This window comes from Lagopus muta, chromosome 2, assembly GCF_023343835.1.
Source record: "Lagopus muta isolate bLagMut1 chromosome 2, bLagMut1 primary, whole genome shotgun sequence".
NCBI classification, from domain to species: domain Eukaryota; kingdom Metazoa; phylum Chordata; class Aves; order Galliformes; family Phasianidae; genus Lagopus; species Lagopus muta.
This window is the reverse complement of record NC_064434.1, coordinates 44,201,564-44,225,913: the sequence shown is the minus strand read 5'-3', so window position 1 is coordinate 44,225,913 and position 24,350 is coordinate 44,201,564. Positions and strand designations below refer to the sequence as shown.

General features: G+C 43.5%; 2 protein-coding genes across 5 annotated transcripts in view; both read left to right on the top strand.

The window, feature by feature from the left end:
* The window catches only part of SLC22A16 (solute carrier family 22 member 16), a 38,910-nt gene extending 29,771 nt beyond the window's left edge, over positions 1-9,139 (top strand). The window contains exons 8-10 of one of the 3 annotated variants that reach the window (XR_007375409.1): positions 1,735-5,946; positions 7,713-7,793; positions 9,028-9,139. Coding sequence is in view for 1 of the 3 variants with exons in the window: in XM_048937268.1 (XP_048793225.1) it covers positions 1,735-1,947 (213 nt within the window). In the remaining 2 variants the exon portion in view is untranslated. Of the gene's footprint in view, positions 1-1,734; positions 7,679-7,712; positions 7,794-9,027 lie in introns of those variants that run through there. The other 2 variants (XR_007375410.1, XM_048937268.1) reach the window with 2 other exon arrangements.
* Positions 8,419-15,196, top strand: DDO (D-aspartate oxidase). Of its 2 annotated transcripts, none has more exons than XM_048937271.1 (5): positions 8,419-8,511; positions 10,683-10,888; positions 11,032-11,140; positions 11,901-12,077; positions 13,436-15,196. In XM_048937271.1, the coding sequence occupies exons 2-5, from the start codon at positions 10,714-10,716 to the stop codon at positions 14,001-14,003; spliced, it is 1,029 nt and encodes a 342-aa protein (XP_048793228.1). In that variant the 5' UTR covers positions 8,419-8,511; positions 10,683-10,713; the 3' UTR covers positions 14,004-15,196. The 2 variants fall into 2 exon arrangements, with proteins under 2 accessions (XP_048793228.1, XP_048793229.1); XM_048937272.1 differs by lacking the exon at positions 8,419-8,511 and adding an exon at positions 9,147-9,260.
* The last annotated feature ends 9,154 nt before the right edge of the window (positions 15,197-24,350 follow it).

Genomic DNA, 24,350 nt, shown 5'->3' with positions numbered 1-24,350 from the left:
TAATGTTGCTGTCAGGCATCAGTAGTGACCCTGTTCTCATGAACTCTGAATGTATGGATATCCAAAGAAATTAGTAGTCTTTAAGCTTCGGTCTCCTCAGAATCCCTCAGTATTCTCAATTATAAATGTATGACAGCCTAAGAAAATGCATAAGAAAGGTCAATACGGAATAGAATTTTGCAGTTCATCCTGTCTTGCCATGACAGAAAATAACTTCTAATAGTAGAGGAGAGTTTTGTGCTCAGTAGTGAGTGTGTTCTCTGTTCTAGTTGACTTTTCAGACACTTTGTATTCTTCTCACTCAGTACTATTTCCTCTGGTCCTATTACTTCTAGGATATTTTTTGTAATTTCATATGGTGAGGGAATGAGTATTTTATTTTCGCTGTCACTTGTCCTATTAAACAGTATTTTGAAGAAAGAAGAGTGTATGGAACCATATGAATTTTGCTTCTCAAAAAGTAACTTGAGACAAGGAAAAGTGGCAGAGTGCATTTGCATGAAAACGGCTCTGTTCAAGGTCACAGTGGAGAACTCCAGTTTTAAAGCTTCTTTCTAACTTGAGAAGAAAGTCTTACTTAGATGCAGATGGTAACGGGCCAGTTCTTGTCTCCAGCACTGTGTGAGGAAGAAAGGTGTTGTAGTTCCAAATGTCTCACACTTGTAGGGCAAGTATTAAACAAACAGGACAAACATGAGAATCAGCACAGGGCCAGATAAAGATAATACAGTATTAAAGAACACAGTCATGAAATGGAAAAACACTGAGGCCGGGCATGATGTACTGTGCAGAAGCATTTAAATCAAGAGAGATTTGGATTATTTATAACCTAACATTGGAAGAATGTCAAGGTTTTAATGCCTGTACTGTACTTCAAAGGAGGAAAGTGGAAACTGTTCTCACTGAGCAAATAAAGAAAGGGAAAAAGAGATGCTTGTGGAGCGTGTGCATCTGCATCTATCCAGCATGGTCCTGGTACTTGCTCCTTGACACCGAAGCATGCTGTTATGGTAGCATGTATGCCACAGACAAATCCAAGATGTGACCGTGGTGCACATGTCAGTAAATGCCTGCACCCCTACTGGATCTATAATGAAAGTTCAGCAAAGTATTCCTGTTGAGAGTTATAGTTTCTGCTGACCACAAGTTAAGTGCTCTCCTGACCCCAGATGCACATTTCTGCAGCTCCAGGCCAACAGTCTGTACCTGGCTAAGCCAGGTCTGGCTGTACATAGGATGAGCAAGGATGCAGGTACAGGAGCAAGGAGAGGTTCAGGAGATAGAGCGTGGATTGAGGTTATAGGTGGTGGGGAAGTTCCAGCTCTGTGAACATGCATGTAAAATAAATGAATGCAATCCTATAATCTATTTTTAAATACATGCACGGTAGTAGAAATACCAAATGAAGATATATATATTCTCTTTTCTCAAACATAATTATTCCTCCTTGCACTGTATTGATTCCTTATGGAAAAAAAAACAAAACAAAAAAAACAAACACTGCATTTGTTCTTCGTTAATTCTAAACTTGCTATTCATTAGTTCTGCCACATAAGATTTCATTTACACAATAAAAAAGGAGATCTTTTGTACAGACAGCATTTCAGACTTATGATATTTGCTTTGCACCACAGTTCCTTGAATTTTATTTCAAGTGTACTCTCAAGCAAGACCAAAGATTTGCATACCTTGAAAAATATTTCTACCCTTACAGCTGCTTTTTATTTCTTCTAGTTGCTTGTTGGAATCATGGCTCTTCTGAGTGGAATATTAACATTAATGCTTCCAGAGACACTTGGAAAACCTTTGACTAATACTTTGGAGGAAGCTACAGAAATGGGAAGAAAGAAGGAAAACTGCTCAGGAAAGACTCCTCCAGCAGACAGTGGTGCAGCATTAGAAAAGATAGAGATGTTTGGTCAAGAAACAGTCAGCACTGAGAAATAAAGCAAGATCAAAATGGCTGTTCCCAGTTTTAACAAATATATAATTTATAGGTTATTTTATTCAAGAGAAGACTGTTCTATAATATCTGTGCCTTTAAATTTGTATCACATCTTGCCTTTTTGACAGAGCAAGAGTATGAAACCTTTTCCACTTGACTGCAGAAAATTTGATGAGATTTCTAGATCCCTTCTCAAACTTATTTTGCCTTTAGAAAACCTGTCTGACTTGCTGTGACCAGTTGGAGTGATTATTTTAGTTCTGTAACATAACTGATTACATATATGTAAAAAAAGTGCCAATTCTTTGGATTTTCTGTGGTTAGACTTGTAAACCCACCACAATGTGTCTTGTCTTTTTGCAGTCATCAGTTACAGACTCGAGAATTCAATACATAGTGAAGTCAAACTCACAGTTATAATTCAAGAGAGAAGCCTTAACCTCATCGGGTCATACTAATAATTTCAAACTTAAACTATTTTTTTTTTCTTTTCAAAACTGCTTCCAGAAAAGTTATCTTTTCTAACAAAAGTATTCTGTGGAATAGCTTCTGACTGAAAAAATAATATTAATTTTGCAAAATGTGCAAATAGTTTGTATACTATTCACTCTGTTGAATGGTAAATGTATTTTTATTAGTAGCTTAGAAAAAATTGTTCACTGGATCTACTTGCTATCTTAATAAGTTCTTTTTTAGAGAAAACTGCCTGAGGCCTTTTAAAATATTTCTCATTCCAGACTATTATTTCCGTGCACCCCTTCTCACTTTGTTCAGGTCAGATTAAGTCTCAAATTTGTCTAATGCTTCAGAGCAACACCAATGCTTGTGTGCCAAACACTTCCATACTTCCACACTTAAGAGGCTGAGCCCTTCTTAGTCCTCAGAGTAGAACAAGTGGTATATGGGCCTGATTCAGGCTCTCTGCAGTGGTGGTCTCAGTTATTAAAGAAAGATTAGTAGGCATGGTATCTAAACACATTCGTATTAGACTCCATAGACTCATGTGGACTCTGCAGCTCCATTTTTTCCTTACAGTACAAAAAACCAGTTACAAAAGTATAAATTAGAAAATGATATCTAGACAACGTAATGACAACAAGTTATTACTTGTTCTGGTTTTTTTAGTCAGTGTCTGTCAGTGTCTTTTAGATCTTGTGTGAGCATCAACACTCATTTACTGGTGCAGTGACTGTGCCTTATGACTGTGGACCATAGAAAACATAGATAGGAAAACATAATTCTAGCTGCTCTTTTATGGCTTTCTGTCCCAGCTCTCTTTTTGCAGTTTACCTCTAGTCCCAGAGGTTTCTTCCTTGCCTGTGAGTCTGTATCCTTGTTTGAGCAGATGGCGTGGGAAGCTTCTGAACATCCCTTGCCTGGTTTGTGTGAGCTTTGCTGTCCCTGGTGTGAAATCACAGTTCTTCTCATCTGAGGCACCTACTCACAGGCTAACTGACACAATCTCATGAAAGCAAGTCTCTCCATGTTTACTTCTTTGACACGTACCCCAAAATCAGACATCTAAATTATTGTAGATAAATATTCTGTATGCTGTATAGTTTATTTGCCATTTTTTCTATTGTATCTGCATGACCGTATTAGTTTTAGTGAATTCTGAAACTAGAGTAATTGTTTATATCCCCCTATAAAATATTATTTCTTCTTCACTGCACTGTCCTACTGTCCTAGAGTGCCTTGGTTCTGGATATAGGATCCAGTCATGTCTAATGTGACAACTAATGTGCTTTGAAGGCAAGCAAAAATCAGTGAATTTAAGTTTAGGGTGTTTCTGTGCGATAATTAAAGAGGTCTTTGTTCTCCCTTCAGTTATGTGGGTGTCCCAGTATTTGCAGAGAAAACCTCTGAAGAGAACTGCATGGATTACTATGGCTTCTATCATGATATAATTTGCTCAGCAAAAGTATGTGCTTTTAACCTTACCCATGTGAGTAATCCCATCATCATTCAGAGGAGCACTTGAATACATACTGTGATGACTAAAGATAGGATTACTCATATGCTGTGGCTTTCTGTTTTGCTCAGGAACAGACCCAGTATTCTTCCACTGCTTTCAGATCCCCCTCTCCCAGTTTCCAGAGCAGAACAACTGCCATTATCTTCAGGATCTGTTGCCAAACCCCGAGTGCCCCACCTTAAACAAGTACTTAACCATACTAAGGGAGAAAAGGGCAGTCGTTCTAACGGGCAGTTAAACTGATTCAGTCTGACTTTGCAGCCACTGTCCCCTTCACAAAGCTCTAAATAATTGTGTTATTTTGGGGTTCGTTCACACGATACTCTCTCTTTTTTTCATATGTAGTCCTATCTTATCTGCTTTCATTGCATGGGACAGTACAGTATGTTTTAACAAGGTACTAAAGAACAATTTTAAATTAATTTTTCTGCTTTCTTATCTGCAGAATAACTGACTTGGACATTACTCTGCTTTAAATAGTCAATGCATTTTATGTTTTCCATTGACTTGAGGGATTCAGGACCAGGTCATCTTTAATTGGTGTATGTAAGGTAGGGAAAATAAGAAAAAAGGAAAGACTTAAATGCACAATGATAGTGAGCAATCCTTGCGGGCTACAGTTTTAATCTGTACTCTGAAACACAATGCAGCCTGATGGCTTTTAACACTTAAAGCTAGTTCTTCCTGTCTCTGATGTCAGTTTGTACTTGGTCTTTAATTCAAATGAGATTTGAATTTCCCTGAACCAATTATACTTTTTTTTTTTTTCCTGCTGGAAATGAAATGTGAATTGATCAACAGGTATAGCTTTGGGGATTTTATGCATGAGTAGCTCTGAGGATGCTCTGGGGCTTCCTGTCCTTTCAGCTGAAGAAGCACATTATTGTAAAAAAAGGAAATAGCATTTCTGAATTTCTATCAGTAGAATTTCTGCTTGTTTCCATTTCCATGTGGAGGAAAATATGTTTAACACTAGTTGTATGTAATAAATGTAGCATAGATGGGATGAGTTGTTTTCTTCCTCTTCAATATCATAGATAATCTAAATCCTCTTGAAAGAGAGGACGGAGTTTGAGAAAAAGAGCTTCTAAGTTCCTTTGGGGCATGTTTTCCTCTCATTGCTAATAAAAACAATTCCTTTTCATAGTTTTTATCTGAGTCCTTCAGTTCTTTTAAGTTTATATTTGTCATTTCCATCTTAGAGCAAATTTATCGTGCTGAGCAATGGCTCTGGAGATATGTGATGGTTTTCTGAGTTTTGGATTAGAATTCTTATAATTGCTGCTGGTCATTGTTTCACAATGATAATTTGTTCTGTCCTAAAATTGATATAGTATTTTATTGAACAGTCACACAGTTTGTAAGGGACATCCTTTCTGGGGTGAGTGAAGGAATTTTCATTAGTTCAATAATAACAACTAAAGAAAATAAGTAAATGTGTTTGATATTTTTAATCTGTATTTTCAAAAGTTTGTGAAGAGATGCATTTTCTACTTTTATAGCTCACTTCAGTTTATGGAAGTTTCTGCCACTTAGAAAACACTGTAGACAAAAAAGCTGTGCAAGCAATATACACTCTGTGTCAAATGCTCTGGGCTGTGCCCTGAGTGAGTGAGGGAGAGAATCCTGCCTTCAGGATTCCATCAGAGAAGTTCTGTATGACAGCTCTGTGGAAATATAAGATGGTGTGACGCCTCTGCTCTGGGTGAAAAGGGGGTGGAGGGCTTGCTGGCATTCTCCTGTGTCTTTCACAGTTTATTTTTACCAGCTCCTTACGTGCAGTCACGTAGGAAGCCTCCATAGCATGGGGCTCAGCAACATGCAAGTTCTTTGTGTGTGCCTTTCACAAGAGCTCACAAAATGCAAGGTCATTTGAACTGTGGGGGCATGATGCCAGAATGGTGTTTGTGACTGCTAAAAGGAGGGTGTGGATCCATCTTGTACACTTGTCTGTGTATCTGAAAGATGCCTGCCTGAATCCCACAACAGAATTGCAGGGAACAAATTAAACTCCAAGATTAAAATGGTGAGTAAAGACAAAAGAACAAGTTTATGCAATCAAAAGAGAAAAACAACCCAGTAACTCAGTGACTTCAGTCAAGTCATATCTGCATTGCTTTCATCTCTCATGAAGAAAAGTTATAGCACAGCAGTGTATTCACAACCTAACCATTTTGTATGTGATTGTGAGCCAGGTGCATTTTGGAAACGTGGGGAAAGTACGTGTTCTTGGGAAAGAGTTTATTTGCCCAGAATATGTGGCTTTAATACAATATATGTGAATAACAATTTTTTAACATGCATGTAACTGCAGATGATAAATACAAGAATAAAGCTAATCACGTTATTTAATCTCTACCCTTTTATGTAATGTAATGAACTCCTAATGCTCAGCAGCTCTTTTTGGTGCATGCTTCTTGCAGGAGCTGGGCTGCTGCTCTGGCATTTCCTGCAGATCCCTCCTGCAGTAAAACACACGTGATATCTGTTTCCTGTTTTCATATGCAAATGTAAACTGATATTTGTATAACAACTCATTATGTGGTTACTTGTTTATGCATTTCAGTTGCAGGAAGAATATGATTCTTTTCTCTCAATATTTGTATAAGCTGGCTGGAGCAGCAGTCCCTAGGACAAATTTAGTAGTGACAAAAATAACTATGGGTATCAAAAAATGGGTAGGAATTGATCAAAAAAGAGAGTAGGTGACTACAGGGGTGACAGAACAATGCAACTCATATCCACTTGGCGTTTTGTGGATGTGAAAACTACGTGTAACTTCTTGCAGGAATTGAAGTTCACAGATGGCATAAGGAAAATGAGAATTGCAGCTGTCTATAGCCCTATTCCTTTTTATTTGTCCTTTGGTCCTTCTCAGGAACCTACTTATTTTCCACTTCTCTTAACTTTTGAATTAGAGCAAGTTGTGCCATGCATACTTTGTTAATCTTGTTTATTCTGATCAAGTTACACCCGACACTTGGCTTCATCATTCTTGTTTTTAATGGCTTTATATGTCCTTGGTAGGTAGTTTAGATTCTTCCCTGAAGGTAACTGGAGTGAGTAGTTTTGTTAGGAGAAATGTTATGCAGGAGATGATGAAAAACAGAGAACTCAACAAGAGCCTGTTAAAATACTGTTTTTTTTACTAATGGTAAGAAATCTGAATCACCTCTGATACTGATTTCAAGAGCACTGAGTTCAACGAAGCTGAGAAAAATCAAGCCTACAAAGCTGATATCTCAAATGGGAAAATATTGTTTTCTTAAGGTGTCTGACATATTAATATGATTGCAAAGAGATTTGGACACAAAAACAGCTCTTTCAAAGAAACGATTAGCCTAGGTTTATGAACAATGAGAAGTAATGGCGAATTGCTTCCCCATCTAGTGACAGATTAACTCCTCTCCTCCGGCATGCCTGTCTGACACAGGCTTGGATACCACTTGGGTGCTTGTTGTGGGGGAGAAAGGACCCAGCCATGAGCCTGGATCATGGGCCTCTAGCTATTCATGTTGCCTTCTAATGTTTCACTTGGGGAGAAAGATTACTTGTACTGGATGGAAAAAAAAGAGCACGACAGGGCAGTTCTTACAAACCTCTCCATGGTTTCATTGCCACTGATGAGAAAGAAAAGCAGTTTTCACTGTGGCGGTCATGAATGTAGCAAAAAGAATGTTAGTACTTTCACAAAGCTTTTTGATACGGAAATCAGTATTGCCAGTACCTCTCTGATATTACGAGATTTCTTCCCTGTCTTATACAATTCTCTGTTCTTCTCAAAACTTTCAGAGAAAATCAAGCTGTACTATCATTTTGGCAAAATTTTTCCTTGTTCTTTCCGTCACTGAAGGAAAAAGTGGATCTAAAAAGGTCAGTGATTATGTGTGTGTACGAAATCATGTCTTTACTTGCACGGTTTCAGAGCAGCTCTGAGGGAGGTGAGGCAGGTGCTGTGCTATGTTTGCCCTGCTGCTGTGCTCCTAGGCCCCTTGGGGGCTTCCTGCTGTGTTGAGGCAGCTGTGGGGAAAAGGCTTCATGGCAAATGCTGCTCCAGGAGGATGGAGGGGAGCTGTGCTGCTGAGCCTCTGAGTTCAGGCTGTCAGTAGTCATCCGAAATGCCACGGCAACACCATGCACCCTGCAGTAAGACGCCCTGCTTTACAATGTTGTCAGGACCCTGGAGATCCTGCAGGCAGGTGTGCTTCTGGCTAAGATGCATTTTCCTGATGACAGCATAAATGTTCGCAGGCTTGGCTGGCTGGCTTGTTTGTTCTTATTGACCATGCTGACTGATGTGCCATGTGTGTTATCACCATTCTGACTGCCTGCTGGAATCTTACAGTGAGCCCAGTGCAACTTTAGAAACACCCAGTGTGCAGCTAATTGCTAGTAAGAGAGGTAAAGTGGGATGGAGGAGCCTGGGAGCCTCCTCTCTGTGCAGCAAGCCAAGTCCTGGCAGCCGGAGAGTAGGGCTCAGCTGTGCCCGGGCTCAGAGCCAGTGCTGGGTGGGTCAGGTCGGACACACGCAGCCTGCAGCAGCAGTGGGGCTGGGGCAGCTCTCAGAGGCCACCCGGCCTCTCTTCTCCAGGTATTTTGCTCTCCCCACTCTTGTTTACTTTTGTTTCAGTTTTGTTTTTGTCAGCTGAGATGGTGCTCAGCGGGCAGGGGAGGGAGGCAGCTGCCTGCTCAGGCAGCAGTAGGGCCACAGGGCAGCACTGCAGGCCTCAAGGGCTCAGAGAGGTGGGAATGCACTTGGGTATGGCAGGAGATGGGTCAGAAAGAACCTGCCTGCACTGCAGGGTGACAAAACCGACAACTTTGCTCCGGCCTGGCCATTTGTTCTGGCCACAGAGGAGCAGGAGGGTGGCGGGGGCACTGTGTCAGCTGGCTGGCCATGCTGGGTAAAAATAGCCTGTCCTTGTGAGCCCTCCCAGGTGCGTGCAGGCAGGAGTGCGAGTAATCCTTCTGCTCATTGCATCAGCAGCTTTGCCGAGCCCAGGCTGTGCTTGCTGCTGGGAGCAGGGTGGCCTTTAGCCTGTGCTTTGCAGTCAGTTATTTTTTGACACATTAGCACATTAAGGTCTGATGTGCTCCTGTCTTGCAGCAGTCAGTGCTGGAACACAGCGTGACAACTGTCCATTGTGTTTGGGCTCCTGTGGGCTCCAGCAGCACAAGCAGCCCCTTCCTGCTCACACTTCTGACAGCTTTTGCAGTGCTGGCATCAGCCGACATCAAACCATCTCGCCTGTGAAAATCCCATCTGAACCGGGGAGGTTTGCAGTGAAACCCAAGCTGCCACTGAGCTGCAGTTCCCCTTTCTTCCCCAGCCGCAGAGAGGTCAGTCGGGAAATTCAATCCCCATCTTAGTCCTTAGGGCCCCAATGCCTTAGGGCACTGGAAGGGCTGAGGGGTGTGGCTTGTGTTCAGAGCAGAATTTCTTCAGGCTGGGTTTATGGTGACAGCGAAATGGGTTGGCAGTGCTGGTTCAGGGTTCTTCTTCACTCCTTTGTCCTCTTTCCTTGCTGTGTGGGCACTTTTGCGGTTGCCTTGTGAAAGGAGATGTAATAATTGACAGGAAAAGAGTTAAGCATCATCCCAGAACAGGAGAGGTTGCAAAAACCCTGGGCTGTGGTGCAGAAAGAATGCAATCGTAAGCAGCAGTGCTGGTCCCCCCTCCCTCTTACCACACAGCAGGGACATGGCTTAGTGAGCATGATAAGTTGATGGTTGGTCTAGATGATTTTAGTGGTCTTTTCCAGCCTTAATGATTCTATGATTCTATGACATCAAACTTCATGTAGTTCTGCAGGGAAAGTGAGAAGCTATGAAGTGTTGTTGGTAAGGACCTTGTAAGTATATGTAAACTCACACAGCTTGTCTTATCCAAACTTTCATCAAATATGTCAAAGGCCATGGAAAGATGGAAGGGAACTCAGCATTACCCTTACAACTGCAGGTGCTGTTTTCCTGAAAAGATTCTCAGAGAACCATAGGTGAAGCTGAATTCTGAAGTCAAGGATGAGTGAGTCCCCTAGGACACATGAGAACAAAAGTAAAACTGTAGCAAGCAAGACCAAAGGCCTGTCTCAACCAACACCCCCTCCAAGAGTCAGTATTGGCAGGAAGGCATGAAAGCTGTAGGCAAAATAAACTTTTCCCCATGGCGCACCTTCAGCTTTTGGCAGGGATCCCCAAAGGAATGTAGGTGCACCTCAACTCTGGTATTTAATAAAAGCTTAATAATAATGTAATGCATTAATTAAAGATAAATCTGAAGGATTTATCACCTCTGCCTTTGCCCAGTCTGCTCTGGGCCCATTTATTCCCTGGCTTTAGCGAGTTTGCGGATGCTGACGTCCAAACAACACTGTTCCTCTTTGGTGGCTAGAGGCCAGTTTTCCTGGAACTCCAAGGGGCACTTCTGTACTCCTGACCCCACAGGAAGATTGATGGGTGCCTCACTACCTGGGTGCCACTGAGAAAGACTTACCCCATATTGCTACACAACTGCCCTATGCACTGACCTCTCTCTTGCTCTTTGCTGTGGATGGGGCAGGGACTGTCTGAGTTGGGACACTTCTCAAACGTGTGTTGTCCTGCTGAGGGGTGGTGATGCTTATCCTCACCTTTGTGCAGTGGCAAGTCTTTATTTAGCTGCCAGGGGTTATGTTGCGTCCTGCGCAGGTGTTGAAGAGCTGAAGATGCTGTGCACACTGCAGCTGGGACACGTTACCTATACACCATCTCAAATGCCCACAGGTGCCTGTCTCCACCAGTCCCCAACCCACAGATGGCAGCCCCCAGGGTGGCAGTGGTGGGCGCGGGGCTCATCGGACTGTCCACAGCGTTACGTATTGCTGAGGTGAACTCCAACTGCTGCTCCATCACTCTCCTTTCAGAGCAGTTCAGCCCCAACACAACAAGCGACGTGGCAGCTGGCATGCTCATCCCTCACACTTACCCAGGTGCGTGTGAGCTGGTGTGCCAGCATTTTGAGAAAAGTATCTTTTCCTTCACTTCCGCATGTCCTGTCTCCTCGGTGCTGCCTTGTCTACTTCCACTCTTTGTGTTTTCACTTTCCTGTGTGTTTGGTTGTATTTGCATGCAGGCACACCAATCCACGTGCAGAAGCAGTGGTTCAAAGAGACCTTCACCTACCTTTTTGCTATCAGCAACTCAGATGAGGCGTCAGAGGCTGGCATTCACCTGGTCTCTGGGTAAGAGCAATGGCAGGACAGCCTTTGGCACGCAGCTACTTTGTGCCGCAGCAGGCAGAGGCTTTTCTTTCTGAAGCTCAGGTGCATGCCTCTCATAGTAGCTCTCGTGATCATATTCCCAAGAAACTGCACTGCAGCTGCTTCAGTAGGATATATTTTCAAGCAAAGTTCATGCATGGGTATGCATAGAGAAACCATGTGATACTGGCCTGCCCCAACCTATTTTTTATAATGGATATTCTCCATGCTGTCATCAACCAGCTGCTTGCAGCAGAGGTGATCTCTGGAGGGTGGGACTGCAGGATGCTCCAGCTTATGCAAGTCAGCATGCCAGTGCAGTGGATGTGTGCAGGACTGCTTCATGCTGCCTGTGGTGTACACCAAAATCTACCTGTTGGGAGCGCTGGAGCTGGGCTTCATGGGTACATGAAAACATGTGATCTTCTCTCCAGTCCCTCTACAATCCCAGCTGCAGCCTTTTGTGATCATACTATTTTCTTCAGTTCTTGGCATTTGACAAGTTTTAACGTGGACCCTGAGCCTCTCTCCAGTTGATCTTCCCCAGGGTATAACACTCAGACCTTCTGCTTGTGTGCTAGGGTATGGGCTGTGGTAGCAGGCAGAAGTGATTGCCCTTTGCAGAGTTGTATAGTTCAATGAGAACAGAACGCTGAATCCTTGGGTTTGTGCTATGATTGCATCAATGGGGCATAGCACTAGCGGCTACATTTTGCAGCTTATTTTGCTTGTGCTCTTCCAGCTGGCAGATCTTTAAAAACCCTTCTGAAGCTGAGGTGCCTTTCTGGTCTGACATTGTCCTGGGGTTCCGACCAATGTCCGCAGCAGAACTGCAGAAGTTCCCACAGCACAGCCACGGCCAGGCCTTTACAACACTGAAGTGTGACTGCCCCCCCTACCTGCTGTGGCTGGAGAAAAGGTTGGTTTGGGGCAGGATGGGTGTGCAGAAAAAAAGCCCAGGGGGGGAGGCTGGCGGGGATTCATTATGCATGGATAAAATTGGAGAAAGGAAAACACAGCAAGCTGGTGTGTACATTTAGCCCATGTAAGTACCCTTAAACTGAGCAAATGAATGTCTCCTCTTGAGAGAAAGTGATAGGCTGCAGTCTGATTTCAGGTTAAGTGAAGAGACATGTATCCATGCTGTGGTACAAATTGCCAGCTGAGCTGATGGCTTGGATGCCTTTCATCTCACTGCAACATGGGAGAGAATGCTTCACGTTCCAGCAGCCATCCTGGGAGGCTGCAGAGCTGCAGGAGCGCTGTGCTGCCAGCTCTGTGCATACACTCTGTCATGTACCATTGCTAACCAAGTTGGAAATTGCTGCTGAAGTGCAAGCAAGTTGTTAAACCATACTATGCCACATTCATCAAAGAATGTAGTCTAATGAGATGATTAGGTTTTTTTCTTTCTCCTCAGTGATGAGAAACAAGGACATACTAAATGTGTAACTAATTCTCAAAACTCTGGTGATGTGAACAGTGTTTATAGACTGTTCTCTTTGCAAGCTACAGGGAAGATTGATTTTGCGCTCATCTTGCTGGTCCAGCAGTGGAGTTCAGAATATTATCCCTGCTCATTTCCTCTAATTCAGGAATTTCAGCAGCTTTTTATTGGTATGTTTTTAAAATGCAATGGCAGCATCTCAATGACAAAGCTTAGGTTAGGGTAGTATGGTTAGGCTGCAGTTGGACTTGATGATCTTTAAGGTCTTTTCTAACCTGAGCAATTCTATGATTCTATGATTCTTAGGAGTTTTCCTAGCACTTTGCTGAACCAGGGCAGCTGCACAAGACCTCCTCAGATACCACAGCATCCCCCTTACACCCAAACCCCCTTGTGTCAGGAGTTGATTTGGAAATGGATGTGGAATATTGAAAGTGCAATAATGATGGCACTAGCATAAGTGGTTGGTGATAAAGCTGATGTTTTCAGCTTGCCTGAGTTGTTAAAGCTTGGGAGTCCTATAGATGTGAGTTTCTGAGATCACGAGGCTCTGTCTACCTACGGTCATATGCCAGACCATTCCACTGTACCTTTTCCAGCCCAATCAAGTTCAAAAATAGCTTAGATCAAGCCAAATCATTCAGATCACAAACAGAAGCTCCATGGTGTTTTGTTTATTTTTGTCCTTTCTGCTGCCCCATTTTATTTTTGATCTGTATGTTAAAGACAATCTCATATACTTAAAGTGCCTAATAATTACATGCGGGTCTAAGCGGGTTCTTTTCTGCCCCAATTCTGTTTGTTTATTTGTTAGTTTGTTTTTTTTACAGGTTGAAAGCAAGCGGTGTCCAGATACACACCAGAAAAGTCACAGATCTATGGGAGCTGCACAGCGAGTATGACATTGTTGTCAACTGTGTGGGCATCGGAGCCCGCCAGCTTGTGGGGGACCAGCAGCTGTTCCCCATCAGAGGCCAAGTGCTCAAGGTTCATGCTCCTTGGGTGAAAAACTTCATCCGGGATGGGGATGGCTTAACTTACATCTACCCAGGGATAGACAGCGTAACTCTCGGGGGAACCAGGGAAAAGGAGAGCTGGCGTCTCTCCCCTGACCCTGGCACTACCAAAGACATCTTTGACAGATGTTGCTCCCTTGAGCCTTCGCTGCAACGAGCTCGGGATATAAGGGTGAAGGTGGGCCTGAGGCCATCCAGATCATCTGTGAGACTGCAGAGAGAGGTTCTGAGCCAGGGAGGAGCCAAGCTGCTGGTGGTCCACAACTATGGGCATGGGTCAGGTGGCTTTTCAGTGCACAGAGGCACAGCTGAGGAGGCCGCTCACCTGGTGGGAGAATGCATTGCTGCTCTGCAGGGTTCCTCATCCAGGGCCAAACTTTGAATCCCTGAACCTCCTTTTCCTTTTACAACAGGCTAATGCAGCATCTTCTTTTAGAACCTTTGGGCTTTTATTTCATTGCTGGAGAGAAGGAAGCTAAAACAACTCGTGCCTTTGCAGGCACTTGGTGGTATCTCACCTGGCTTCCAGTGGCCACCTTGGAAAAGTGCGTGGGTCCATCCCAGCATTAGCCCAACTTTCCATCTCCTCCATCTGGTATCATTTCTGCCCTGGTGATTTCTTCTAGCTTTGTGCTTGGGAGGGTACAAGATACATAAATATCCTTCACATAGCAAAAATTACTGCTTCATTATAATACAAATAATGTAAATTAATCATTTATTCATCTACATCTAAAGCATATTTGATGTACTGGATTCAGTAAAAACTAATTCTCTGCTGTTGTATTAGATCTACTCTAGTACTGTCCTTACTTTGCCACCTTGCTAACGAGCTTTACAATTGCCTTTATGCGTTACAATAATAGTAAACCCTTGCCAAGTACTGCATGACAGTGCTTTGGGTCAACTCTTGCAGAAAGCAGTGGCAGGGACAGGGACCCTGTCATGCACAGGGAACAAACAAGTATGATTTCAGGAGTAGGTTACATATTACACCTTGTGTGACTTGATACAAAATTTCTGCGAGAGGAAGTTGCCAGGTATGGGCCAGATTTGTACCTCACCTTTCATGCTTTATTGCAAATATCTTCTATTCTGAGTCTCTCTTGTTTTGCTCTCAGAAATAAGCTGATTTTTCCCAAATAGCAGTATTGAAATGGCCAGTCTGCCTGTATGATATGAAAGAGAATTTATCAGGGTGGGCTTGGGAGTGCAAAAATTTCTACTTCTCTTCAGCACTTGCAGCTTTTCTTGTAAAGTTGATGAAAATAAACCAGCGACAAACCAACAAAGATCTTAGCACCAACTGCAGTTGTGTGAGTGAGAAACAAGCCATGTAAGTCTAGATAAACACTGCAAAGAGAAATTTGAGCTTGCTGTCAAAGTACAAGATGAATGTCTGACTGTTAGTGATTAAACTGCTCATTAGACTGGAAATGGCTTATTTAACTGTTAGCATCCACTTTTGACTCGTTCTTTGTCCTCAAGATTACAAACAAAATCAAAATCCTTCAAGAAATAACATGATTAAATTTGATAAATAAAATTCTAATAGCAGAGCAAATGTCATCTATGTGGTGTTTTCTTTCATAAACGAGTTTTTCTCTCATTCAAAGAGGCCTGGCAGAGCCAAGAAGGGCCCTTGTATAACTACCAGGTTCAGAAGCATTTGCCAACTCCTGCTACTGGCACAGAGAATGAGGACAGTTATCCTTCACAAGGGACAGCTGTCGAAAAGGAACTAATTTAAATAAAACTGCAGGTCAGTTAGTGCTTGGGATCAACCTCAGCCAGCCCTGCCTTCAGCCATTTTGCCTTCTTCCCAGCTCTGGCTGCCAATTTTATGCTTCTCCCCCTCTCCCCCCCCCCAATAATTTGTCTTTTGAAAGGGCAGAGCTGCTGCTTTTGGCAGCAGTGTTGGCATTATGGTTGTCAAAGCACAGCTTTGTCCTCAAATAACACAGAACAAAGAGATACATGGCTTAAACCCATGAGAATGGGTTATGTTTTCCTTGATTTTAATCTTAAAGTTTAGCTTAAGTTTGAGCTACAAAAACTAATAATACTCATAGCATGAATATACAGCACCACATTCTGCACTTCTGTAATTGCCAACGTCATGTGATGACATGGGTTTTGTAAAGGGAATTCTTTCACTCAGTTCACGTGCCATTGCACTGCTTGTCTTGTGAGGTTGTTTTGCAGCTCCTTGCACTTTACTAACTTGGATGAGATGGTCCCATCAGCAGCCTGAGTCAGTCCACCACTTACCAGTATGTGGACTAGCACTGGCCCTCTTTTTCCTGTAGGATGCTATTGGTGACTTCCCCCCTGTGTGAAAATGGCTGAGAAATGCTTTCATCACCTCTCTGTCCTGTGGCCAGGAGCTAACTCACAAGAGGATATTCCCTCCTAGCCCATGTTAGATCAGCCTCTAGCAAGCTCTTGGTGACAGTTTATGAAGACTTCCCAGAACACAAATGGATTTACTGACTAGGAATGTTCTTGTCTGCAGCCTCATTGCTCTGTCTTAAGTCGTTAGGTGATGGTGACGCTTTGTTGCTCCTCACAGCAAAGCTCTGCTGACTCTTCCCTTAGTCCACACAGGCTTCAGAACTATTCTATTCCTATGGTTTTTACCACTTGCTTGCTATGAGTATCAGACTTACTGCATTTCTCCAAGTCCCTCACAGCACTTACAGGCAAGCAGTGTCACATGCCATTGTCTTTTCTTCGGCTGTTTTAAGTAAAAGGTTATGCACCATCCCTTAGCGCAGCAATCTGACATTAGTGTTCCCCCCGAGCGAGCAACATCTGCTTCTCATGAATTTGTTACTATCTGTTTCATCTGTTTATTCTAAAACCTCATCTAATGGCTCTTCAATGTAAGGCAGATTCTCTGCATTATCCCCTTAATAAATGGTTCTGCGGTGGGAATTTCACTAAGCTTTTGTGTGCTGAGTGCAGATACAGTAATCTATTTAGCTGTTCTCTTAGGGCTTGTTTTCCTCCAGACTCCTTTGATACCCTGACCACCTGCTGGCTGCATACCTGGTGACCAGCAGCCCCTCTGGCAGAGCCCCTGCCACTGATGAATGAGAGAAATCTTTTGGTCCATTAGCAAATTATTTCTTCAAAATATTTGTTAGTCTCCCTGTCTGTTTCTGTTTTTAATGCTACAGAGTTCATGTTCTTTTCCATTTCCTCATTTAAACAGGATTTATTTTGGTTCTTTCCCACTTAATTTTTATCAGGGTATTACGAGTCAGTAGTTGTATTTCTTCTGGAAAGCCTCTGATGTTTCTGTTGGGTCAATATTCATATAAAAACCAAGCATTTTAGTCTCACATCTTATTTTTAGACTTGAGACAAACAGAAACGCACATGCATCCAGCCTGATTGCTTCAATTTCTATGCCCTTTTAAAAGGGGCTTTATTTGCTTGGGTTGTACCTTGCTATTTCCTGCTTAATTGTGATTATAAAGATGTTAAAATGGCACCTGCAAGGTGCCATCAACCCCTGCTCCTCTCTGTCCACTCGCTTTTTCCCAGTCTGTAGTTTGAAATCCTTTTTGTCTTGTTCTTCCATACAGAGGCTTTCTTCTGCTTAAGTCTTGCCACATACAGGGCTGACCATCTGAAGTTCATTGGAATGAGTTCTTCCTTGCTTGTTCAGTCCTTGGGGTCAGTCTCTGGTGGTATCACATCAGTCACACTTGAGCATCTGCTCCTCAGCCAAGGTCCTTGCCAGAAGCAGAAGCAAAAATGGGGCCAGTGTGAACCCTTCAGCTTTAGCTGAAGGTGAGCTGCCACCCCAGCGATTTGCAGAACTCCATTTGATTCTAAATCTGTCTGTGGTGTTGAATCAACTCTATCATATTCATCTGGAAATGCCATGTCAAGGAAACACTCACACATGGGAATGGATTGATACTGGAAAATCATTGTCTCCTTGACTTTCCATGGTGATGAAGAGCCATGAAAGAATGTCACTTAGCTGTCACCTGGAGAAAAGCATGAACTTCTTTCCTTACTCACATCAGCCCCAGGGCTTACTCAGGGCTTACCCAGGGCGCAACATCTCCTACCTTTGCCTCATAACATCCTGCCCTCCTAGGGAAGGATCCTTCCCTCATCTATCTGAAACTCCTGGGAGTGGTAATTAGGTTTCAGCCTGGCTCTGGGAGCCATCCTTGTGCTGCTCCCAAGCACTCGATTGTCCACATGTAAGCTAAATGGACCATACTTGAGTATTGCCTTCCCACCCACACCTTCTAATTGACATTGAATAGCACTTCTGGCAGATGGCAACCAATCTGTCATGCTCATGATGAACTTCAAAGATGCAATTATGGCATAGGGAAGGAATAATTATGTTTTGAGACATTTTTTATCAATCCTTATAAAGGCAGACAGCAGATGGGCTGTGTGATGGATTTCAGAAATTGAACACAAAATAATAGTTTTCTGCAAGAGGGAGTTTTGTTGGCTTTCTTTGCAAAAACAAAGCCATAAAGACATAGTGTATTGATAAAGGCTTTTGCCTGCATTTAAAACAAATTTGCCAGATTTCTGAAAAATACAGGAAAATTGGTGTTCATCATTCATTATAATTCTTTTTAAGTCGAATACAGCTGGAAAAAAACTTCGATGTGATACATTCAATTTTATTTGGACTAACTGTAGTAATTAAAAGGAAAACCATGGCCCAGACCGAGATTTATGTTGTTTTCACAGCCATTGTAAATAGCGTATGCTGCGCAATGATTTTATTCCATCCTGCTCTATTCCCTGTTTTCCACCAGAGGGTGATGTTGGATCGAGCAGTTCGTGAAACAAAAGCACTAGCTTCGCAATGCCTGAATGAAGTGATGCTGAACTCAGATAGTGGAAGTGTGGGTGCCTGTGAAGATCCACATATCTGTAAGGTACCGATGGCCTGGAGAACTTGTGTGCTGCAGAGCATAATAATCATGTTCTGTATTTTACAGGAGAGCTTAAAAAAATGGGTAACATAATTCAGAAATCTGAAGGCAGCAGCACACCAGAAGCTGTTGTTAATAAAAATAACATTATAATTCTAAACCAAGCCAATGCTATAAGAGGACCTCCCAGAGATTTTTAACCCAGAAAAGACTGCAGGGAAACCACTGCTTTGAGCAGCCTGCTATCCTTGGTTCCTTATGTGGTGGGGGCAAAACAGCCCCTGGCTCCATCCCTGTGGGGCTGCAGCTTGGCCAGCTCTCAGCAGGCATTTTATCTCACACGTGACATTTGGGTGCTTAGGTACAGGTAACTGTCATTGTTTTATGGCTGATCAGAAATAGTCTCTTTTGCTTCTGAGAATTTCCCCCTCAAATGCCCATTTTTCTCAGTAAAGAAGCCAAAGTCGATGGGGTTTTTTTGAAGAAAGAAAAGTGAGGGTTAGTTAAAGTTCAGCCATATGAACAGGGAGTGGTTGAGGTGAAAAGAAAGTGGGAAGAAACTTTCTGAAAATGCGCTTCACATAAACTATGTCATGCATCGCATGCTGTCCTCTTGTCCTTGTCCTACAAAGACCTCCTTATTGCCAGCTCAGCCACAGCCATGTTCTGGACAACAATGGTTATCTGCTGTGGCAGAACTCCTGGGTTAATCACTGTCTTTGCCCCAGCTGACAATTTGGATAAAGCAAATGGCAGGGGAAAAAAGGCTTGCCCTCAGGGGAGGATGGAGCTGAGAAAGGAGCCCCTGCTTTCCTCACCATGCAGTGCAGGACAGGACTCCAAGGGGACAGGGCCTCTCCTCCCTGTGCGGCCTGCAGCCTGATGAGTGGAGCAGTGGGACTAGTCTCCCTTGGGCATGCAAGTTTGGGTTTCTCGTGCACAAGAGAAAGAGCTATATCTCTGAAATAAATAATCTGAATAAGAAAAAGAAAAATCCCACTTTGAGGTGTGATGTGAATGAAAAAGCTCCTCTGACTTTTGAAGGAAAGAGGCTTAAGCATCTGAGGGCTGGGAAGAGACAGACAGCTGGGATACCTTGCAGCACAGGGGAGAGCTCTCAATCACTCCGCCTCCTCTTTCTCATCAGTGCTGCAATGAGCCAAGATTTGGGAACGTGCTGGAGGCCCCATGCTCCCAGGAGCAACGCGTGTCTTCACAGAGGTGAGGTGCTGGGGAGATACACTGATGACTTTGTTTTTGAGAATCCCCCCAAGGCCCGTTATGTCTCTTGGCTGTCTTGTGAGTGTGCCTGCACAACAGCAGAATTCCAGCAATAATCACAGAGAAAACTGCTATTGAGATTTGCAGTGGAGTAATTGCCTCAAACAGAAGGATAAATACCTTTTTTTTTCTGGCATTTAATGGGCCTCTTAAGTGAATGGCAATAAACTCTATGCGAACAGATGTTTTCCCTCTTTTTTAGTTCCCTTGCAACTCATACATAATTATGCACTAAAATGTTCTTGTCTGGCTTTCTGAGAGCAATCTTACTGCTGTTTGTCTTAGTGCTATAAGGCTGAGCAGACCAGCACAAGGACTGAGCAAGAAGTCCTTGATTTCATAGGAGGCTACAGGCAAAAAGCGAAACACAGGAGGCTCTCTCTGAGCACCAGGCAGCGCTGCTGTGCTGTGCAGGTATCAGAGCACAGGAACAGGCTGCCCAGAGGCTGTGGGGTCTCCTCCTGAGGGATCTTTGGAAGCTACCTGGATGAGAGCTGGGCACCCTGTTGGAGGTGTCCCTGTTCAGGCAGGGTCAAATCTGTGGATTCAGAGGTTTGATCCCACCTCAGCCATACTGTGATGCTGTAGGAAAATTTGCCTTTCTAGCTGCTGTACTGCAGGTTTCTGTGCTGGGCTTGCTCCCTGCTTGCTGCGATGCCCTGGGCTGCAGCCAGGAGGTTTCTTCCCATGAACCCAATGTGGCTTGGGGTGGCAGGTCTTCCTCTGTCTTGTGGGGCAGGTAGGAGCCCTGTTAAATGTTTCTCGCTGTGCAGTGCCAGCTGGGTCACTCTGCAGAGGTACGAAATCTTCACAAACTCACCTCATCCTTCCCAGCATCCCTTCAAAGCAACTGGCTGACCTCTGCTTTCTATGTCCATGACAAGGATAAATGTGCTGTGGGCAAACACCTGCCAAAAGTACATCCCCTGCGGTAACACCTAACCTAGATACAAACCATCGGCTAAGGAGGTTATTTCTCTTCAAACCAGCAGCGATATCCCTGCACATATAGCTGCTCCACATAGCACTGAGGGCAAGCTGCCTGCTTTTCCAGCCTGCAGGAACAGTGCAAGCTTTTATCCTCCCCTCTTGGTCCTAGCTGTGCTGGCAGCATGCTGGCCAGGACTTTTATCTCTTCATCACTAGGATTCTGATAAGCCATTTAAAATGCAGCCAGCAGGAGGGGAGGTCTGGCTGACCACATGGTTATATTTCAGAAGAGCAAGCTTTTTGTTATGCATAAAGGCAGTGATATGGAATTTAGTGTCCTGGATACATGCAACACATTCCTGGGTGGGTGAGACCTTTATGAAAGGTGGATGTGTATTTTTAAACTGGTCTGGACATTTTTGCATGCCTTCTCTCTGTAGAACCTCACTGCTTTTTACCCAACATATCCATCAGAGATGCTACCAGCCTCTTCCAGCTTCTATTTTATCCTATTGCCTTTAATGAGGTATAGATGGTAGTGACACACGCCAGTGTATCAAACAACATTGCCAGAACAGAAAAAACACACAGCGCATCAGTCACGGCTCTTAATTTGTTTGTGGAACTGCTGCCTGGCTCTCTGCTGCTGAGCAGCCCCAGGACTGCACCCTGCAAGCCTTCTTTCTCGGAGAGCTCTTCCCTGGGTGTGCAGATGGGAGTCTCTTCACCATCAGGCTGTGATGTCCAGCATTCTCACCAGTGTATACTGTATACTGTCACCTAGTATAAATATTCTGGCACTTGCACATAGTGTAAGCCCATTAAAAGCATGTTGTAAAAAGGCTTATATAACCTCTTGAAGCCATAATTTTTACTCTAGCTCTGATATGTTGCAGAATTCTGACCATTATGGATTAATCCCTTTTTCAAATTACATTTTTAAAATGAGAGATATTCATCCTCAAGCTCGGAAGTGCAAAAATACCTGTAAAATTGATTGTATCAAAATAAATACATGAACAAATAAAAGGAGAGAGAAAGCAGCACCCAGTGCATCACCACTGTAATCCTTACAGCATACCGAAGAGTTCGTAATAGGAATTTGGAGTAATTTTTAAGCAAAGCCGGACATCTGACTGGCATTGCAGTATAGATACAGGGGGAATGCAGACAACAAGTTAGTATCACAGAAATATTTCTGCAATAGCATGTGAACTGCATATGAGATATCCCTAATTGATTCCTCTAAACCGAAATGTCTTTGGAAAAAAACCAGCAATACATGCTTTCAATGTGTAGACTGGATCTGTTTGATGAGATTGTCAGACTTTGCTGCTGTTGCAAAGCAGTTTTGCTCACTCAGAATGATTACACAATTTAGTAACGGGCAGAAGGTAAAATCCCTGTTGTTCTTTTCTGGGAGTGAAATACTGATTGCTGGAGGCAATGGCCTCATTATGGATAGCACAAAGCAGAGACTTGAGTAAACAAATGTAAGGGCTGGGGACAGCAGAGCTGCAGGAGATCTCTCTGAAGATCCTCCTGGTTGTCTTCAGCGTGAACATGGGCACACACACAGGTACCTGCAGGAAGGGATGCCCCAGAGCATTGCTCAGAGGTAAGCCTTGATCTCAAATCCCCTTTTTGAACCATTAGTTATCAAATATCCCTTTCATCATGTTTGAAATTCAAGCCGTGTTGTTTGGCTCTTTGTTGTGAGAGAGGAGAAAGTGCTTTTGCCTGTGACCCTGGCACAGAATGCTTTCACTGAGCTGTAAGTAGGATTTAGAGTACAGAGCTCTAAGTAGAGCTCCTGCAAAGGTCTGTCACCTTGTGCATGAATGACTACTACCAGCATTTCCAGTTCAAGCATGGAAAAAAGAGCGTCCTTCGCTCTGTCCTGTAGATTTTGGCAAAAGGCTCATGCCAAATGGGGCTGTTAAGCCAAGCAGAAAACAGCATTTTTATTCATTCACTTGTTTTATAGAAGGAATGTTTTACTTCCATTAGCAGCCCTTGGAGAATCCAGTGAATTCCCAGTGGTATTTTTCCTGCCTGGAGTTTAGCTCTGCCTGGAGATTTGGGCAGACAGACATCGTTCCAAGCCAGAAGGCAGATGCAGGCCACGAGGCTGGGTGGGGCTGAAGATGAGTGGTGGAAAGCACAGGGTTTGAGCTGAGAATGGCCATAAGGGAGATGAGCATTTAAGGACTGCTGCAAGGGAGTTGGCAAGGGAAAGCCGAAGGAATTTGTTTTTATCTTGCCTTTCCTGTGACGTTCACAAACCTACAGCCTTGTGGCTCTCAGCTTTTCAGGTTTTCTTAAACCCAGCACAAAATCAACCTTTTTCTTCAGCTGGCTGCAGGTGGTTTCAGCCTCCAAGTCCTCTGGAGCAAGAGGAGCCTCACCTGGACTTGTTTGGATGAGCCCAACCAACAGATGCTGATTCTGGAGGTGGTAGTCAGCCCAATAGAGTACTTGCTTCACAAGGACCTTTAGGACTCTTTGAACTACGGCGTGATCTGCTGAAGTTTGTTGTGTTATAATGGAGAACTCGCCAGTGTCAGCAGAGATTTTGCTACACAACAATATCCCAGACGAGATCTAAGTTCTGAGCAAAACACAGGACTGCAGCAATTAATTCCCACTATCACTAAACTTCTCCCCTCCAGAAGTTTACTGCTCTGTTGCTAGGACAATTTGTAAATTCCAGAGGAATGTTATATATTTAAAGACTTCTTCTGGTGAAATGAAGTGAGCTGTAGCAATTTGTGCTATGTATACAGAAAGTAAAGTGCACGGCTCATGTTTGATGTCAGTTATAAAGCACAGAATCATAGAATGCTTTAGGTTGGAAGGCACCTCAAAGATCATTCAGTTCCAAATTGTGGGCAGGGTCACCAACTACTAAATCAGGTACTAGATCAGATCACCCAGGGCCCTCTGATCTGGCCTTGAACAACCCCTCTGGGCAGACTTCCATAACCCTCTCAGCGAAAATTTACCTCCTAACATCCAATTCAAATCTCCCCTCCTTAAAACTGTTCCCCCTTGTCCTATCACTATCTACTAGTGTAGATAAAGGCATAACGCTCCCTGCTCTCAGTAGGTATTCCATGCTCAAAGCTGATGTTTCTGTTACTCCTTGCTGTATGTTCTCTGTTGGATCCAGCACAATGTATTTTCCCCTAAGGCTATGCATCTTCTTGGGGGACCATAGGGAGGGGAGGTCATTTGCTGCCTGTCCCAGAAAGTGCACATTTTGCAGAAGTTCTGGAAATTTGCTTGGCTCTATTTCCCAAAAACCATCTCAAAAGGGCTGAGATCATTCCCCTAGTCAAACTGGAGCTGAAAACATTATGCTGAAATTCTAATTTGCTTCTCTTCTTAACAGGAATTGCTCACAGTCAGGTGTCTTTGCAGCTGATTCCTGGGGGAAGAAATTAGTTCATAACTCACTTGTCAAAACTGAGAGGATGCTGGAGAGGTGCAACTGATGAAGGTACCACCTTAATTCCCACTGATTCTTGTGCTAGCCCAGATAAGGCTTCCAGTTGTTCCCAGTATTTCCTCAGATCCTTCTCTACCAATGC

What these genes read in the sequence shown, in the direction of transcription:
- DDO (XM_048937271.1), top strand. Translation starts at nt 10,714, where the DNA reads ATGGCAGCCCCCAGGGTGGCAGTGGTGGGCGCGGGGCTCATCGGACTG. An exon ending in GGCATTCACCTGGTCTCTGG is followed by an intron (nt 11,141 to 11,900) that starts GTAAGAGCAATG and finishes GTGCTCTTCCAG; the next exon opens with CTGGCAGATCTTTAAAAACC. An exon ending in CTGCTGTGGCTGGAGAAAAG is followed by an intron (nt 12,078 to 13,435) that starts GTTGGTTTGGGG and finishes TTTTTTTTACAG; the next exon opens with GTTGAAAGCAAGCGGTGTCC.